This window comes from Phyllosticta citriasiana (genome assembly GCF_038021145.1).
Source record: "Phyllosticta citriasiana strain CBS 120426 chromosome Unknown IWZ02scaffold_7, whole genome shotgun sequence".
Taxonomy (NCBI): Eukaryota; Fungi; Ascomycota; class Dothideomycetes; order Botryosphaeriales; family Phyllostictaceae; genus Phyllosticta; species Phyllosticta citriasiana.
Window position 1 is genome coordinate 2,042,798 of NW_027117284.1, and position 18,043 is coordinate 2,060,840.

The following is an 18,043-nucleotide window of genomic DNA, read 5'->3' on the forward strand; positions in this document are numbered from 1 at the left end:
CTTCGCCCACCCGTCGGACATCCATAGGCGGACTGGCAGGGTTTTAGGATGGGATCTTGAATCGATGGCGGCGTGTCGCGTGCACTTACGGCGTCAATTGACGGATGAGCTCGGGTGGTAGTGGTGACCTTCAATGCCTCAAGCCAGGAAAATCGGCCTGCGGTCCCGTCCATCCCGTCCGTCTGTCCAGGTCGAGCGGCGGTTGTTCTTCGGCTGTGAGGCGCGGCCATTTGCATGAAAGTCGCTCCGCCGGCGGGAGCAACGCGCTTCAACACCAACGCTGCTCAATCATCTTTACGCGCTCAATAGCTCCTCCGCCCTAGGCCTCGGCTGCTCCCGCATTCGTCCTCCCTCCTTCAAGATCTTAACAATCTCTTCCCCTCCCTCTACTCCAATTCCAATTCCACGCAGCCACAGCAGACATGTACAACTATCGTACGTCGCAAAAGCTCACTAGCTCGCGTAACCTCTCTCCAATTCAGTCTTGGCTAACGCTTCACAGCTGCGGGTCAATATGGCCGTCCTCCCGGTTACTCTAGCTATCCTCCAGCTGGATCGCCTCCAGGCATGGCCCCGCCGCCTGGCATGGGTGAGCTGTTCGCTGCCGTTAACACCGTCGACCCAGCTGACTAGGAACAGGTGCACCGCCTGGTATGATGCCTCCTGGCATGAGCGCGCCGCCCGGCATGCAGCAATCGCAGTCTCCCCTTCCCGCCCGGCCAGGCAACCTGCCTCCAAACTTTGCGCCGCCCGCCGGCATGCCGAACATCAACTTTAACGCACCCGTCATTCGCCTGGGGACAACGGGGCCCGGCACAAAAGACGATCGCAAAGGCGGGGCCGAGCCGCAGTCGGCGGGCGGCAGGCGTCCCGGACTCGGCGGCGACTACAGAGGCGTCGACTCTCAGCGCCAGCAGCGTGAGTCGATTGTGCTCCAGCCGCCGACCAAGGAGGAGATTGCCCGCACCATCTTCGTGGGCAGCATTCCCGAGACTGTCAGCAACGACGATCTCGAGAGGATTCTGACTTGCGCTGGTAACCTGCGGCGCTGGGACAGGCCCCTTAACAATGAAAACACGTTTTGCAGCTTTGGCTTTGCAGAGTACGAGGACGCAGAGAGCTTGGAGACGGCGGCCGCCATTCTGGAGGACGGCGTCCAAGTTCCGGCCAGGAAGCCCGAGAAAGGCAAGGCGGAAGAAGAGGAGGTTGAAATGGCGCATCTTGACGTAAGTGTGCGCGCCTATGTCCTTGACCATTCTAACTGCAATGTAGGTCAAAGTTGACACTGCTTCTCTCAAATATGCCGAAGAGTGGAAAGCAAAGCGCGATGAGGACGAGTCCGCATCTCAATTCCGTATCGACACAGCCAAGGAGGCATTGACGTCTGTCATGGAGAGTCTCAAACGTCCTCGCGAGGTGGCTATCCCCGACTCGGATGGTGACATTAAGATGGTCGGTTCCGAGACAAAAATTGACGGCGCAACTGGCGAGGTCGTGACAATTCCCCTGACCGTAGAGGACGAGTTGTCAGACATTCCGCTTGAGATGCGCGAGACGGTTGCTGCAGAAATCGCCGCCTTTCGAGAGAGGAGTGTCCGCAAAGACCTCGAGACGTTGGAAGAGCAGGAGCGTGTGGAGCGTCAAAGAAGTACAGGAAACCGCATCAACCGCCTAGCATCGCCGCCCGTCTCAGCCCCAAGTGGACCTGGTGGTGGAGCCAACGGCATTCCCCTTGGTCCAAGCAAACGGGGGATTGAGGGTGCTCCGAGCGGACCCAAAGCATTGGGTAAGGAACAAAACGGTATTTCATTTGTGCAGGCACGTGATTCTTGTCCATACGTCAACCGATCGGACGAAGACGACTCGGCAAGTGATGGGGAGCTTGAGCGTCGCCGCCGTAAGAAGAAGGCAGACGAGGACGAAAAGTCATATCGCGAAGCTGAGCGTCGCTGGCTTAACAGAGAGCGTCAAAAAGGAGCTGCAATCGCCCGTCTCAAGCGGTTGGACGAAGAGGAAGAAGCGAGGGCTGGGGCCGACAAGGAGGACATGCGCAAGCGCCTGGCAGAGTGGGACGACGACCTGGAATCATCCCGACGCACCGAAGAGTACTACGCGGACCGCTCCGCCTGGATCCGCAACCGTGCCGCCTTCCGCCAGCGCGAGATGGCTGCCGACGATAAGGATCGTCAGGCCGAGCAGAGGGAGCTGGCACGCGAGCGGGAGCAAGCCGAGCACACGCGCGGCGCAAACGACGCTCGTGTGCGCGATGAAGAGTCGCCCAAGCCAGCCGCCATCACGCAGCCGCGGGAGCCTCAGCGCTTCAAAATCTCGCTGGGCGCGGCAGCATCGCAGCGCAAGGAACAGGCACCCCGTAGGACGGCGGCCGAAGTCGAAGGGCTCTTGGAAGACGAGGAAGACGCCGCCAATGCCAACGCGGCGCCGCGCAAGCTCATCCCGCTCAGCTACGATAGTGCCGACACGGCGGGCATGTCGGCGGCGGAGCGCGAGGCGGCGGCGCGCCGACTGGCCAGCGAGATCCCGACCGACAAGGAGGGCATCTGGAGCTGGAAGGTGCAGTGGGACTACCTGGACGACTCGGCCATCACCGAGCAGATCCACCCGTTCCTGGGCAAGAAGGTCATGGAGGCGCTGGGCGTGCAGGAGGACATGGTTGTCGAGGTGATTGAGAACCACATCCGCAACAAGGGGGATCCGCAGGAGCTGGTAAATTCCATTTCGGAGGTGAGTCGTCTTCCCCTTTCCTTGCTGTATGTGGCATTTTGCTAATTTTTGCGTCCCGTGCACCAGTTCCTCGAAGACGAAGCCGAGCCCTTGGTCAAGAAGGTGTACCGCATGGTCATCTACCTGACAGAGAGCGAAAAGCGCAATGTCGCGACATGAGGCTCCTGCCTGACGTCGCACCTGCTGGCTTTTAGATTCGCACATGTAGATATACCCCTTCTTCGTTCTCCGTTCTCCCTCTTCCACCACCACCTCCTCCTCCTCTTTCTCCTCCTTCGCTTCCTCCTCCAAGAATCCCTCTTTTGGTGCATCATCATCTTTTGCATCCTACCATACGTGAGACGATGGCAGGCAAAATGAAAACTGTTCTTGCTTCCTTCCTACCTCGCAACGTACTTACTCACACGACCTCATCTTCCTCCGACCCTCCAGACTGGCGGCACGTGATGACTTGCGTGCCGTGCCTCATTTGGTCCCGTCTCCTCTAGTCTGGGACTCTAGTCTATTCTGGCTCTTCGTCCGACCTCATCTCACCTCGTCTCATCTGATTTGAGGTGGCCGACGTCCATAGACCGAAGAAGAAAAAAGAAAAGAAAAATGTTAAATGAATCATATTTGCATCTGTCGATCTTGGGTTGTTGAGGTTTAGGTGCTTGCTTGCTTGGTTGGTTGCTTGCCTGGTGAAAGAAAAGTGCCTACCGGTGTGGTTGGTGAATGATGGGTCTTGGGACGGCGACGGTTCTGATAGAGTGGAAGGAAGGGAAGGGGAGGGATTGGGGCGTTTTGGTAGGGTGTGTGGTGTGGCGTACGTTTGGATGATGAGAGACGATGACGACGATGATGATGATGAGATGAGGGAGACGAGTTGATGAGGAGGAAGCTGAGATGATGGTGACGACGATGATGAATATAGACGAAGATGACAAGAAAAAGGGGTATGATACTTGACACCGACAGCACTTGAAAACAGAAATACACGACATATCAAAAAGATGACGGCGACGATATGTACGTGGAGAATTATACTCCTGTCCGCTTAAGGGTGCAGTATAAGAGCAGAGTAGAAAAAACTAAATTGCCACATGTAATAAACACTATGCGTTTATCTGTCTATCATTACTATCTTAGCTCACTATCCTGCCCTTACTCCCAACACGGCCAGGAAAGGCAGTCTGTCAGTCCGTTGTAATGTACACGCACCGCGTTGGCATCAATGACGCAAACACCACATATCCCATTATTACTACGCATTTACTAACAAATCAATACATTAGACATATTCAGGTATAAAAGTTTTAAAACACTACACATAATCAAAAGGGTGGGTGTTACCTAAAAACTACAGTAGGTAGTCAGTTTAACTAATTAACCATCCTATTATTTCTATCTGTCCAGCCGTCCGTCCATCCGTGCCTAGTAGGTAGGTATATCGGGAATGTGTTTCTGCTTGAGGCAATTTTATAACATATGATTCCCTCAATAAAATCGACGAAAAAGGTAAAACTCGGACGAAGGAAAAAAAAAAAAAAATTAAGATAAAAAAAAGGAAAAGAGGGAAAGGAAGGGGTAGTAGTAAAACTAAAAAAGAAAATATAGGTGGATGAGCAGGTAGTAGGTAGGCAGTCTATTCACACACTTAACCAATACACCCACCCACCCAAATACACCCTATCCAAACAATCCAAACAACTCAAACACAAACCAACAAACGAAAAGAGTCAGAGAAAAAGACAAAAAACACTGATAATATGTACTCATAGAGCGCCCGTGATGAAGTTGATATACGGCGCCAAGAAATGACCTGATGAGACTGCGTGCGTGCAGTGACGCAAGTAACATGCCCTCTTCCTCCAAACCCCCGAACCCCGACTCTTTCTCCCTGTGCGCAATTGAAATCAGGTAGGTATCCGGTATAAATTCAATCTCCATGGTCCAATATATCCATCCGCGCAGAGCACTCTGTCCCATGCCATCTCATGTCATCCTGCTTAACCCACCCTCCGCGCGCCTTCATTTGTCAATGAGTATAACACGTTGTGTTTCTTAATGTCATTGTTCTTCTTTGTCTTTACTGCCGCGATGCACGCCCCCCCCCCCCTCTTTTGCTTCTCTCTTTCCGTCACCCCATCTTCCATGGACATATAATCTTCGGCGGATCCCTCCGTTTCGCGTTTGTTTAATGTAGAGGAAATGAAATGTAGGGTTAGCAGTAGCAGTAGCAGTAGTAGTCGCCCGTGTCGAAATCATTTTTGTTGTGGCAACGGCGAGGAGGTTTGCGCTGGTGTAGTGTGTGTTGTGTTGTGTTGTAAAGGATCAGCAGCAACAGCAGCAGCACGACCGGCCGTGAACGCTGGACACCCGACATGCACGCGAATAGACAATGGGATACGTTTTGTCTGGCGCCAAAGTCAATGTCTGAAGATACGGAGAAGTGCGTTGGTGATTGTGGCTGTAGGCGGATGATGACGACAATGACGACACCAGAGCAATTGACGAGCGACAAGGACGATTAAACGCCGCTTTGAATATGAGTGGCAGTAGCAGATAGAAGCAGGTCAACGACGCAATGACAGTAGCAGGTGGGTAGATGGGCAGTCTGCAAGCAGCACAATACAGTACGCAGAAAACACCGTAGCCGCAGCCAACAAGCAAACCAGCCAGCCAGCCAAAATCAGCCCAACAGCGCGCCTGTATGCGTGCGAGCGTGAGTCATGCAACAAACGGACAATGAAGCAAAACAGCAAATGGCAACAAGGGACAACGAATCAATCTCAGATCATCTCATCTACTACATGCATGATACATAAGGTGTGTGTATGTGTGTTTACGTAAGACATGAACATAGAGACATGAAGAAGAAGGGGAAGAGAGGGGGGGAGAAAGAGCGGACAAGAACAAGAAGGGGGTCGGTCTGTCGGTCGGTCGGTCGTCAAAGGAGAGTAAGAAGAACAAAGGCGAAGAAGAGGAGGAGGAGAAGGAGAATATGGATGCGTGAAGAGGCAGGTTGGTTTGAGGGGAAAGAGACATACGTAAAACGTAGCTTAAGAACGTTGCAACTTTGCAGTCGCCCTGTTCCCGTCTGTGTGTGTCGTGCTGACTGATGTGGTGTGGTGCTGTGGTGCCGTGTCTGTCTATGCATATGTATAAAGGCGACGGAGAGCCATGTCCATATGTACGAAGGTAGGTAGGTAGGGTCACGTAACGTAACGGACGCTGTTGTCGATGGATGTGCAGGAATCCCCAAGAGTTTTCCCTTCCAACGACGCCAACAAAAAAATAGGGAAGAAGAAGAACGGGGATGAATGAGATAGGAAGGAGAGAGAGAGGGAGGGGGAGGAAAGAGAGCAAATCAAGAAATCCACCATCCCCGTACGTGATCCGGTGAAAAGAGGCCGACCGTAGCCGTTGGGCGCAGATTCTACTGCACCTACGGACTGTTTCTCTCGTGCCGAATTCATCTTTCGTTCTATGAGCGTAAACAAAGAGGGAAAATATGAAGGGAAGGCAAGGAAATAGTATAAAGAAATGAAGGGAAGAGGTCAGGAAGGAGGAGGATCGAGGCAAATGTGTCGGGCGATTTAGCAGCGAAGCCGCAGGACATGAAGTAGCCGTGTAGTTGGTATGACGCCTCACACCACGCGCCCATCAGCAACGGTAGACTCAGGTAACAAAGACCCAGCTCAGCGCATACACTATGCACATCAGCAGAAACAGCCCCATGCCCCCCAGCCGTACTGCCCGGCTCATCAATGCTTGTTGCTGCTTCTGCGCAAGCACCAACCGCCGCGAGGAAGCGCTGCTGCGGCGGCTAATGCTCAAGCTGGGGCCGTCGAGCTCTGGGTCCGTCAAGGCTTCTTCCACGAGCGTGAGCTCATCAAAGGTCCTGCTGCTGATGTTGCCGCCACCGCTACTGTCGTCGTCCACCGTCTCCCACGCAGCCGAGTCGTCGTCGCTGTCCAACTCCCACGGACGTTTGCCGTCCCCGACGACACTGCATGGAGTTAACGGAGAGTAGGCGGTAGGAGTCGTCGCATCGTCGCGGTAGATGTAGCCTTCGCCGTCGAGATCAAAGTCGTCAACGTCAAGGTTGCGGCTGTCGAAGCCATTCGGATGCTCCTTCTTCTCCCGCTGCTCCAACTGAACATATCGCCCAAGACCATCTTCCTCATCGTCATCACCGTACCGATCCCACCAACTCAACCTCTTCCGATGTTTCCCACCACCGCCCTCCCGTCGGTGGTCCTTAGGCACGCTGGTTAAAAAACCAGGAGCTTCGTTTCGACGGTTGCTCAGGACTCGCAATGGCGGCGAGCGGGCCGGCCTCAGCGACCGCACCGCCACCCCTCAGCGGCTTCGCAATGCGGCTGCCGAAAGGCAGGCCAGAGCCTGTCGGGGAGCCAAGGCCGCGCGTAGAGCCGACCTTGGCGGCCTCGAGACGCTCCTTTACAGCGGTAAGCTGCGCTTCGAATCTGTTGAGGCAACAACTGTAGTTAGTCAAGCGGGTCTTCATCTATGTACACAGAAGAGCGGTGCGGTGACAATGGACGGGAGAGGGGGAAGAGGGTTGGGGAAGCGAGATATGAGGGGTGCAGTGGAGACGGAGGGGTGGGCAAGGGGGACGGAGATGATGTAGGGTGGAAGAGGTCGGTGTTTGAGGAGCGTTGAATATAAGCACTGTATGAGATTGATTGCTCCGCCCGAAAAAGTGGAGAGAGGACTGGGGAAAGAAACAAATGCTGGGCATGGACGTGCCTGTGATTCGCCGCAGTGAGCTTCTCCTGCGAGTCTTGGAGCAGGTTCTCAAGGCTCTGGATGCGCTCGTTGCGCGCAATGAGCTTGCGCTCCGCAATGGCGACTTCCTTCTTGAGGCTGCTGTTTTGCTCAACCAGCTGGCGCTGGACGACGGTGAGCTGCTCGAGGTTGCGCTCGAGGAAGGCCATCTTCTTTTGCTGTGCGCGATTGTTGGACGTCCGCAGGACGTTGTTGTACTGTTCGCGGGTCTCGTCAAGCGAGATTTCGAGTTCGACGACCTGTATAGCCAAACACCCCGGACAAGGGGGCGCAAAAGATTAGCTATGTACTTCACCAACGGCAATGCAGCTGAGGTGATATACCCTTTCACATCGGTTCTGCAGATCCCGCATCAGACTCTTCTTCATGGCATCAAACTCGGCAATCTGCTGCTGCAGCGTCTTGCCGTTGACAGCAGTAACGCCGTTGGCCCCGTTGACAGCGGCGCCGCTCTTGAGACGCTGCTCCATCTCCTCCGTTTGGGCCCTGAGTTGTTTGGCCTCTTCCACCTTGCGCGCAAGGTCCTCTTTGAGCTCAGTGATGAGATCCGCCTGACCGTCCTGGCGAGCGGCATAAGCATCAAACAGGCGCTGCTTAACCTCATCCACGTCGGCCTCGCTAAGGTTGCGCTCGAGCATTGACTCGTATTCTTGCTGCACATTAGAAAGGCGCTGTTCGAGAGCTTCACGGCGCTGCATGTGAGCCTCGTCGAGCTCTCCCCGCTCTGTGACAGAAAGCTCAGCCTGGCGCACGATGCCCTGTGTCTCGAGCAGCTTCTGGCGGAGATCGCGGAGAGAGTCGGGTGCGACAATCTCGCCGCCAGATGTGATTTCAATGAGCTGATCCACCTGCTCAATGGCTTTGCGAATGTTTTTCTCGTTGTCGGAGAAAATTTCACCGCCGAGGTCGAATCCAGCCATCATCTGGGCCATGCGCTCAGCCTTCTTCTTCTCCTTCTCATCGAGGATGGCACCAGCTTCCTTTGCGCTCATCTTGGCATCCAAGAGCTGCTGCTTAATCTCGTCGAGCTCGGTAGTCAGCTCAGAGTTGGCTTCCTTGAGGCCGTCCATGGTGATTTGTGCCTCTTTGGCCTCAAAGTTGATCTTCTCAACCTGCATCTTCAGGTCGTTGATCTCAGAGTTGAGCTTCTCGTTGTCTTTGCTCGTCTTGGTGTCGTGCTCCTTGAGGAACTGCAGTTCCTCCTTTGCATCGGCGAGGTTCTTCTCCGCCTTTGCAATCTGCGACTCCTTGTCTGCCAGCTGATCTTGCAAGTCGTTCTCGCGACGGAGGAACTCTTCCTTTTCATCCTTCTCGAGCACTGTCGGAGTGCCCGCGCGTTCAAGCTCCAGCCTGGAGTCTGGTCGTGACGGCGTCTCAGACCTTCTCTTCACATTGTCCACCGCGGAAGGAGTCTCGGCGCGCTTCTCTGCGGGAGCCTTCTTCTTTGGTGCCTCGACCTCAATGGCTGGGACCCATTTCTCCTGCGGCACTGGCTGACCAGCACGCCATTGCTGTACTTCGTCCTGGATGTTTGAGATGTACTCGGTGTACGTGGTGACTTGGGTTTGGGCCTTTTTGAGCAGGGCTTTGAGTTCGGCAGGAGACAATTCTGCGTTGACCTTGGCCTTGTTCTTGATGGATTTGGCACGAACACCGAAACGCAGAGTGCTTACAGTTTCAGCGTCGTTGTAACTCGAAGGCGAACAGTTGATGACCAGCGTTGTCCGCGAGTTACCTCCCAAGGACTCTTGCAGGATACGGGTGAGCTTCGAGTCACGATAGGGGACGTGGGTGGATTTGCCGTCGGTCAGCGCGTTGATAACCATACCCAGAGCACTCAAACTCTTGTTGATCTTCTTTGCCTCCTCCAGAGTCTGTCCCGAAGCGCCAGTCTTGCCGACCTTTTCCGAACCGGCCAAATCAACCAAGAAGAGCTGACCAGTTTTGGCCGAGCCCGTGTCCATGTTCTTTTGCGAGACGGTGATGACGAAGATGGAGTGCGAGCGCGAGGATTCCTGATTCATGTTGGTTGCGGAGACGGCTCGGGCCTGCCCACCTCTCCGCATGACCTCGTAGACCTCTTGCACGTTGCCAACATAGACTTCCAACAGGCCCTTGACGTAGACACCCTTGTTCTTCTCTTCGTGGACGGGCAGGTTGTCGTTTTGCGGGGCCAGCAGATCGCGGATCCTTTCCATGTAAATTTCCATGTAGCTGACGCGGACCGTGTACTCAATGTTGGAGGGAGAGACCAAGATGCTGGCAAAGATTTGCTCAACGATGCGAGGTATTATACCCTTGTTCTCCTCGTCATCAATGTCAGAACCCATCATGGTGTACGATTTACCAGCACCGGTTTGACCGTATGCGAAAACAGTTCCGTTGTAGCCATTGAGGATATCGTCGACTGTTGGGCGGATCGAGAAGTCGAAAATGTCCATTTGGCGGGAGTTCATGTCGAAGACGCGGTCAAAGGTGAATTCACCCGCCGCCTCATTGGACTGTGCACGAGCAACGTGTTAGCATCGTGTGAACATGCGTAGGGGACGAATTTACGCGTACCTGGATGCTACATGTGTCCTCGGATTGGAAGGCCACAATGGGCTGGCCCCCGCTTGCGAGTTCGATCTTGTTTTGCGGACGAAACCTCGCAACAACTGTGACGCGAAAGATCAGCAGCCATCCCGAATCGGCCGGGAGGGTTGGAGATGAAGAATCTCGGAGGCAGTGACGCACCCTTGATGCTGTTGTAGCTCCTGAATGACGCGTTGTTAGCAAAAGCAGTCAACGACAGCGGCGGCGGCGGGGTGGACATACATGGTTGCGATAGTTCAGGGCAACTAAGGCCCAGCGGCCAGGAGAGGTGTAATGAGCCGCACGCGAAGACGGCGAGATGCAGGCTGAAGCAGCGCAGAGGGTGCGGTAGTGGGATTGAGAGAGCGTGGCGGTCGACAGGCGAGTCGGCGTTGGTGCGGTCAAGGGATGGAAAGAGAGTTGAGTCGGGCTTGGAGTGATGCGGTGGCCGGCGGTGTAGCTTGTGCCTGTGCTCCTGGGTTGAGGCCTGCAGCAGCGGCAGAATCAAAGCAGCGCTGAGGAAAAAAGGGACGGATTTTACGAACGAGCTAAGAAAGCTGAGGTTAGTGGAGGGGTGAACATGAACAGGTACAGGTGGCTGGCGGGGAGAGGGGAAGCAGCAGAGCAAAGCAGAGCAGAGCAGAGCAGGGCAGGACAGGGCAGGACAGGGCTCAAGGGAGCGAGGAGAGCAAAAGTTGGCCGTGTTCCGTTTTGGGTCGAGGCGGTCTGCGGGCGTCGACGGGAAATTATTGTTGTTGACTGACGATTGTTGATCCCGGCGCGGGTCCACGACCACCTCACACCTCACACTTCACACCTCCCGTCACACTGCACCCTGGCCGCCCTGCGCCTCGGCTCAAGTCGCACGACAACAGCCCACCACCACTACTTCACCAAGAGACTGTGTGCATGTGCTTATATGTACTCTGTTCAATACCGGTGCCGCTAGCGAGATTAACCAAAAAAAAAAAACCTCAACCCCGTCCTTGTGCGCCGTCCAACACGCCATGCTTGGTGACTAATTGCAACAAGCTGTTCAGTCCCATCCTAAACTCCCCTCCATCCTGTCCTGTCCTGTCCTGTCCGTGAATAACCCCATTGCCTCAACCTCTCTGCCACAATCTCCCACGTTGATTCAGTCCTCCCAACTCTTCTCGACCGTCTCGCGCACCCGCTTGATGTACTCGCGCTTGTTGTCCTTGTACAGATTGCTTGCCTCGACGTTTGCCGGAGAGCTGGTGTTCGGATCATTGAGGAGACTGTCCGCTCGTCAACACGTCGTCTCCAACTCAAGAGCGCACCTCCTTACCTTTGGATGCTTGTCAAAATCGCGGCGACATCGTACGTCGGGCTCCACCGGTTCTGCAAAATGTCCAGGCAAAGTTCGCCAGTGGCGTAGACGTTGGGGTGGAACATTTGCGAGATGAACTTGACACCGGGGGGCTTGTTCGGGTATGCTTCCTCAAAGTGCATCACCAGCCGGAAAGTGCCATCCTCGAACGGCGTATCAGCAGGGCCGATGATGACGGCGTTCCTATCGCAGATCCCGCATGAGTATCAAAGACGATGCACCAGAAATTGACGTGGACGTGATGTTTGGCGGGCGGTGGCGGTCGACATGGAGGCATGGGATCCGACGAGGCGTAGCACAATGGGGGAAGCGTACCAAGTCATGACATTGTCTGCGATGGGCGATGCAGAGACTCCAGCAGGAGGATCAGTTTGCATGCGCTGTCGGTGACTGTCAGCCGAACGCGCCATAAGTCTTGTCGAGCCTTGCATTTCCTCCACATACCTTGAAGTCTCGCATCAGACGTCTGCGCGCTGCGGTCGACATGGTGTACAGATGTTGGGGTTGTATCGGGCGCAGTGCAACGGAGGAGTGGCGCTTGTGTTGTGGAGAGGTGGGTGATTGAGGCGTGAAAGCCAGGCCTGGAAAGCGTGGCAGAGAGGCACGAGGTCGTGTCGGCGTTGATCAAGAGCAGAGGAACTGCAGGTCGAAGGCGCGGCGGGCAGCAAGCGCCAGGGTGCGGGACGCACTTACCACCGGACCGACACTGGACCTGCGGTGCAGTTTGGAAGGGTCACGTGAAGCATCACGTGTATTTTGACTTTTCGGTCCATCACCATAGCACCTCAGAGTGGTATCGAAAATTGGAGATTGGAGATATTTGCCATCCAGACCGTCTACTTATGACTACAATCAAGCGAAAAGAACAAACATGAAAGGAAAACAAGAGAAAAAAAAAAAAGGAGGGAAAAAGAGGAAACGAGAACCCCAGTGCAAGCCCAGACGGTTTCCCTTCCATACCAACCGGACGCCGTCTTTGGATATGTTCCTTTTTTGTCCGAATACCAGGGCTGCGAGCTCATCTCTGAACAGAGTCCCTCCGCTGCCGTACATCAAGAGGCGTCCCGTCTCTTCAAAACCTCTCCTTTTTTGTAAAACCACCCAAACGCCTTTCGATGCATGTGACTCTTGTCGAGGGACAGACTCGTAGCCGCAGTTTTGGGGACTTAAAAGCCGCCTTGGCGACGGTCCGACGAGCCAAAGCCTCCACGGTCACCCGACGACCCAGAACCTCCACGGCGATCCGAGGATCCAAAGCCTCCACGACGGTCTGACGATCCGAAGCCTCCACGACGGTCTGACGATCCGAAGCCTCCACGACGGTCTGACGATCCGAAACCTCCACGACGGTCTGACGATCCGAAGCCTCCACGACGGTCTGACGATCCGAAGCCTCCACGACGGTCCGAAGACCCAAAGCCACCACCACCACGAGATCCGAATCCGTCACGGGATCCAGATCCACCACGGGATCCAAATCCACCACTGTCATTACGGGGTCTCACCTCCTCTACAGTGATACCATCCAGACCTGAAAGACCACAAGCTGTGATTGTCTTCTGGGACAGGCCGGGCAGGGGACTCAGGGCCATGATGTCCTTGGCTGTCTCGCTGACCTCGTCGATCACCCGCTGTTTTCCACTCCTACTCTTGCCTTGGGAGTTGTTGGAAACCATTACCCGGAATGCGTCTTTCCTCACGATGACGTCTGTACGGCTCATGGCTCTGGTGACGTTGTCAACAAGATCCTGAGTTTGAGGAGACGGGTTGCGCAAATCTTCCTTGGACGAGTTCAAACTAGTGTCGAGCTTGATGGGAAATTCTCCGAGTCTTTGAAGAGCTTCTCCACTGTCAAACTTGGAGATCAAAAGCCAGGCCTCTCCTTCTTTGCCTGCGCGACCGGTGCGACCGATCCGGTGGACGTAGTCATCTCTGGTCTTGGGGACACCAAATTGGATGACATGGGTAACGTTAGGGAAATCCATTCCTCGAGCAGTGACATCCGATGTGACCAGAATACCCGATTTGCATTCCTTGAAGTCGTTCGCAGCGCGAGTGCGTTGCTGCTGGGAAAGTCCGGATTGAATCTGCCCAATTGCCAACCTTTTGAACTGCGGAGAGCCACCAGTCAAGTATTGCAGGTTCGTGAGGAAATCGGAAAACAGGGGCACCTGTTTGGTGGTGTTCATGAATATCATGGCCTTGAATGGCCGTTCAGGCGGTGCATTCTGTGTCTCACGCTGAACGAGCTCGATCAAGGACAGGACAGAGTTCTTGAACGTTGGTGACTCAACGACCCTCTGCGGTACCCTTGTGTGTGTGGGCGCCTCGTCTGGGCGAATCGTTTGCACAAAATGGAAATCCGGCTTGAGCAAGCTGCGAACCATGGACTTGACACCTTTGGGAATGGTGGCAGAAAACATGAGTGTCTGGCGATCCTTCTTTTCAGGATCCGGGAGATGACTTTTGATTTCCATGATATCATCGTAGAAGCCCACTTCCAACAGGCGATCAGCTTCGTCAAGGATCAAAAAGTCGAGGTTGGGCGCAGAGACGCCCGACGCCGAGTCGGTAAGCAGATCAATCAAACGTCCAGGAGTGGCAACAAGGACATGGCAGCCTTGAAAGTGGATCCGCTCGAGGGATTGACGTTTGCCCATACCTCCGACAGCCGTTTGGACTTGAATACCGGTGTGGGAAGTAACCTTCTTCGCTTCCAGAGCGATTTGTTCAGCAAGCTCTCTCGTTGGGGAAATGATAATGGCCCGAATGTCGAGGCGTGCCCTCGGGCCACGGTCGTAAAATCTCCCTCTGGGGGGAGGAGCGGGGCGCTCGGCAAGCTGGGGGTTCTTTTGGAGGACGCCTTGGAGCATTGGAAGCAAAAAGCCGATGGTCTTGCCAGTGCCGGTCCTGGCTTGTGCGATGCTACTTGGGTCAGCATGAAGGGGGGAAGTTTTGAGAAATGCAGACTTACACGTCGTCGCCTCGGAGGGCCTCGTTGATGGATGCTGTTTGGACCTCAGTCATTGTTTCCAATCCCATGTCCCGCGTGATAGATTTGACGAGATTAGGATGAACAAGGCCGTGTGTCGCGAGATCCTCGAATTTGGTGACACGCTGCGTCTGTTCATTTGGGTGAGTGGCGGCGGCCGCAGCCTGAACTTGCGAGAGACGAGAAGACGACTGAAAGGCGCGCAGAGAGATGGAGGAGGGAACCGAGTTCCGCGGCAGAGGCTTGATGAGCGAAGTGCTGCGTGCTGCCAGGCGACCAGCAGTCGCGGCCGTCAAGGCGCGCGAAAGAGGAGCAGGGCATCTTCTGAGAGATGCGAACATGGTGAGAGGTGCCGTCAAAGACAAGCGGCGGATGACGAGGAATTGGGGTGCTGCGAGACAGAAAAAGGCAATGATTGAGACTCAGAGACGAGAGATCGGGTGAAGGAGAAGATGGCGCACTCGCGACAGGATTCGACGATGATGGCAAGTCGAGGCGTCGATGCGAGGGTGTGGAAGTATTGTAGACCAGATAATTTTCTGGTGTCGGCCGGCACGGTCGCCGCCAAATGAGCCCAAGCCTATTACGGCAGGCGGTAAGGAAACCCGTGAGCGCCACCTGGACATGGAAAGCTCCGAAGCATTTTGACCAACGAGTGCGACGGTACCAACTGGTTTCCTTGGCTCGGCCAACAACCGCGTTGAGCGCGTCATCTTCGTCGACCGACATTCACTTGATTCTTAGGGGCACTGATTGTTGGACTCATTCACCACTTGACTACGTCTAGTTACAGATCCAAGATGCGACAAAACCATAGACAAGCCAATCTACAAGTTACGCCTTTGCCGTCTTCGGGACTCGAACGTCTTGTCTGGCCCCAATGATCAAAAAGCCCTCGCTCACGCCCTCGTGGATCCCTCCCGTCACGGCCCGGAGCGACCAGACCGTCAGGTCGTTTATCGCCTGGCCAACCTTGCCGTCGTTCATCTGGCAGATGGCGTTCGTAACCCTGAGGCCACGCCGGCCCAGCTCGTCGACTGTCTGGATAGACGACGCGAACAAGCGCTCCGATATCCTGTGCTCTCGCTCGTACTGATACGCCTGGCTGAGAAACAGCTTGACGTATGGGAGCAGAAGATGAAGAAAGAGGAACAGCTGGATGATGCTGGATGCGAGCGCCCGATGCAACCAAGAAGGCTCTGGAGGTTGGTTGCGTGTGTGGCCATCGGAGCAAACGAGCTGTCCACTTGTCGCGTCGACATGAACCACCTTGACCGCGTCCGGTGGAAGCGCCGTCTCGATGGATAGCTTCTCATCTGCTGTCAAATCGGATGGCAATCCTTTCAAGAGATAGGTCAGGGCGTGCAGGTACAGCTGTCGACTAAAAGATGGAACATTGTTGTCCGGAGTGCCAAGCGTCGAGTATTCCTGCAGCGCGGTTGTGAGGAGGGTAAGCCCTAGAGTTGGGCTGCGATTAGCATGGTCGGCAAGCACAGTGGGGTCAACGCAAGGCACCTTGATTGGCATATTTCCAGTTGATGCCGTTTTGCATGTCGAGGGCGCGGTACACGGGCAACGGCGTGGCGCTGGACGAGGATGAGGGCCTTTCATCTACCAGTGCATCATCTGACAGCGTCTGTACAGAACCGCTGTCAGAGAGGCCTGATCCCCGCCGCCTGGTGGCACTCGAGGGCCTGGAAGTGTAGCGTGGAGGGGGCGTCTGCGAAGCGGAAGCATCCGGGCCGCACGTGTACGGCATCGACTGTCTTGATTGCGCCGTGGTGCTGTTGCGAAAGTTGCTAACGGTGCGACGCAGTGAGCGCAGTCGGGGTATGCGCGTCTGGATCAGAGCAGGCAGGATGGCGTAGACGGTCGAGGGCGCATCGTCGTTTTTTGCCTGCGCCATGGAGAGAGTAAGGTATCGTCTTGACGAAGGAGATCCGGGGTCGGCGCGGCAGCTTATCAGAAGGCGGATGGCTGGCAAACATGTGATGGATGGGATGGCACCGTGGACCGACTCTGCAGGAGAAGTGCCAGTTGTTGAGGCTGTCCTATCCTGTCCTGTCCTGTCTTGTCTTGTCCTGTCCCCGGCACGGCACGTCCAGTGTGCATGAGATGGATGAGCCGAAAGAACCACGACGGGACCAATGCATCGTCAGTCTGGTCGCCATGCTGCTTTTGGTTGGTCCATCGCGTCGGCTGCGTGCCTGCGCCGGCCCTTAGCGACGTCATTCCTCAGCGTCAATTGCACGTGAAGAGACACCTCCCACTGCTTGCGACTCTTCACTGACTTTACGCTACGCGCTGCACCACGCTCGCCATCACGTCCTCCCGCCGCCTCGTCTGACAAAAAAGTCTCTACCACCGCTGCATGACGGTCCCGCGTCCGCGCTGTTCAATGTCCAGTTAGCACCCTTGCAACGCTTGCTCTCTCTGTCCTACGCCGAACCCGCCACGTTTTTCGTCACGTCTTCGACGACCAGAAACCGTCTTGCATCTGCACACGAATCAGCTCAGGTCGGAAGACGTCAGTCGATGGAGGGAATGACGAGGCCGGGACCGCTTTATATGTCTTCTGCAGCGACTGCTGCAACTGGGCAATTTTGGCTGTATATCAACGCCCCGCTCGTGTTGAAGCCTATCCTGACACGACGACTTACCACCGATCCGCATCGCATCATTGCGCTTGGTGAGAAGGATCATCTTAGTAATAAACTAAGGCCAATCGCGCCGTCACCATGTCCCTGCTCTTGGCAACACACCGGAATTCGCTCTTCGAACCTTCCTGGAGACGGCGCGGAGATGATCGGTGCATTATTTACGATGAAAAGCTGTTGCGCGATGTCATTCAGACGAAGCACACGCGTCCCTCATCGTGCTTCTGCTGCTGTCATCTGTCCAGTCGTGCCCTGAGCAAAGCGCAACATTGACTGATGACTTTTCCGGGGCCTCGCAGCGAGGGGTGGCGACCTGACTTGACACTTCCCTGCCTGTGGCGATATGCAAGTGTTGGCTTGATGCATTGTTGTGGCTGGTGAAAGTACTGGTCATGATTACGAGGGGCTAAGTAACCTCTCGCTCAGTTAGCAACAGCAGACGGGGCCTTTCAAAAACAGCCAGCCAAGGAAGGTCGATCCATGCTCGCGTGGTTGGCTACACAAGACCGTTGGATTGTCAACCTCGTTCGTTGATCCAGCTCGGGTGCGCCCAAATCCAATGGATCTGCCGTTGACGATGGGGTTTGAGGCGTCGAAGCTTCTTTGCAGTCGTGTCGTGGAGCTGACCTAGTCATGACATCAAATTTTCGCTTTACCCGAACAGTTCCAGCACTTCCGACTACTGACCTCAACTTCAGTCATCCTGGTCTCGACCTGTGGTCTATGGAGTCGAGAGCTTCTACCCTGGAGTCAAGCCGCCGACAACCTTTTTCCGTGCCTGCTCATGCTTGCTACCGAGTGCGGATGATTTCCAACCGAAAAAAGGTGCTGCAGTGGAGTGAGCTTGCGACACGACAACTGGCGTGTTGGCTGCCAACGCTTTTGCACTACTCAGCCTCGCAACGAATTACTTGCGACTGGCAAACAAGTCGATCG

At 55.0% G+C, this 18,043-nt stretch overlaps 5 protein-coding genes across 5 annotated transcripts; 1 reads left to right on the forward strand and 4 right to left on the reverse strand.

Annotated features, from left to right (window-relative positions):
* Positions 1–282: 282 nt before the first annotated feature.
* IWZ02DRAFT_287091 (uncharacterized protein) lies at positions 283–3,169 on the forward strand. Its single transcript, XM_066763717.1, has 5 exons — positions 283–435; positions 503–589; positions 640–1,226; positions 1,273–2,742; positions 2,809–3,169. Exons 1-5 carry the CDS (start codon positions 423–425, stop codon positions 2,899–2,901), a joined length of 2,250 nt encoding a protein of 749 aa, XP_066622711.1. The 5' UTR covers positions 283–422; the 3' UTR covers positions 2,902–3,169.
* A 3,697-nt stretch (positions 3,170–6,866) lies between these two features.
* On the reverse strand, positions 6,867–10,519 carry IWZ02DRAFT_287183 (P-loop containing nucleoside triphosphate hydrolase protein). The gene is made up of 6 exons (XM_066763718.1): positions 10,351–10,519; positions 10,270–10,289; positions 10,096–10,190; positions 7,857–10,034; positions 7,495–7,772; positions 6,867–7,226 (listed from the first exon to the last, which is right to left on the reverse strand). Coding segments are annotated over exons 1-6 (2,814 nt in total). The 5' UTR covers positions 10,353–10,519; the 3' UTR covers positions 6,867–6,985.
* A 723-nt stretch (positions 10,520–11,242) lies between these two features.
* On the reverse strand, positions 11,243–11,944 carry IWZ02DRAFT_378792 (putative ubiquitin conjugating enzyme; the record flags this gene model as incomplete). The annotated part of the gene is made up of 4 exons (XM_066765010.1): positions 11,243–11,366; positions 11,417–11,641; positions 11,774–11,838; positions 11,903–11,944. 4 exons carry the CDS (start codon positions 11,942–11,944, stop codon positions 11,243–11,245), a joined length of 456 nt encoding a protein of 151 aa, XP_066622713.1.
* A 305-nt stretch (positions 11,945–12,249) lies between these two features.
* On the reverse strand, positions 12,250–14,974 carry IWZ02DRAFT_420999 (putative DEAD box RNA helicase hela). The gene is made up of 2 exons (XM_066765839.1): positions 14,433–14,974; positions 12,250–14,383 (listed from the first exon to the last, which is right to left on the reverse strand). The coding sequence occupies exons 1-2, from the start codon at positions 14,789–14,791 to the stop codon at positions 12,625–12,627; spliced, it is 2,118 nt and encodes a 705-aa protein (XP_066622714.1). The 5' UTR covers positions 14,792–14,974; the 3' UTR covers positions 12,250–12,624.
* Positions 14,975–15,239: 265 nt separating this feature from the next.
* Positions 15,240–16,648, reverse strand: IWZ02DRAFT_287321 (uncharacterized protein). Its single transcript, XM_066763721.1, has 2 exons — positions 15,966–16,648; positions 15,240–15,907 (listed from the first exon to the last, which is right to left on the reverse strand). The coding sequence occupies exons 1-2, from the start codon at positions 16,354–16,356 to the stop codon at positions 15,285–15,287; spliced, it is 1,014 nt and encodes a 337-aa protein (XP_066622715.1). The 5' UTR covers positions 16,357–16,648; the 3' UTR covers positions 15,240–15,284.
* Between the last annotated feature and the right edge of the window lie 1,395 nt (positions 16,649–18,043).

Coding starts and splice junctions, on each gene's coding strand:
- IWZ02DRAFT_287091 (XM_066763717.1), top strand. Junction 590..639: donor GGCCCCGCCGCCTGGCATGG/GTGAGCTGTTCG, acceptor GACTAGGAACAG/GTGCACCGCCTGGTATGATG. Junction 1,227..1,272: donor TTGAAATGGCGCATCTTGAC/GTAAGTGTGCGC, acceptor ACTGCAATGTAG/GTCAAAGTTGACACTGCTTC.
- IWZ02DRAFT_287183 (XM_066763718.1), bottom strand. Junction 10,035..10,095: donor AGGACACATGTAGCATCCAG/GTACGCGTAAAT, acceptor GCTCGTGCACAG/TCCAATGAGGCGGCGGGTGA. Junction 7,227..7,494: donor CTCACTGCGGCGAATCACAG/GCACGTCCATGC, acceptor GACTAACTACAG/TTGTTGCCTCAACAGATTCG.
- IWZ02DRAFT_420999 (XM_066765839.1), bottom strand. CDS start 14,791: ATGTTCGCATCTCTCAGAAGATGCCCTGCTCCTCTTTCGCGCGCCTTG. Junction 14,384..14,432: donor GCCCTCCGAGGCGACGACGT/GTAAGTCTGCAT, acceptor TGACCCAAGTAG/CATCGCACAAGCCAGGACCG.
- IWZ02DRAFT_287321 (XM_066763721.1), bottom strand. CDS start 16,356: ATGGCGCAGGCAAAAAACGACGATGCGCCCTCGACCGTCTACGCCATC. Junction 15,908..15,965: donor CTGGAAATATGCCAATCAAG/GTGCCTTGCGTT, acceptor GCCCAACTCTAG/GGCTTACCCTCCTCACAACC.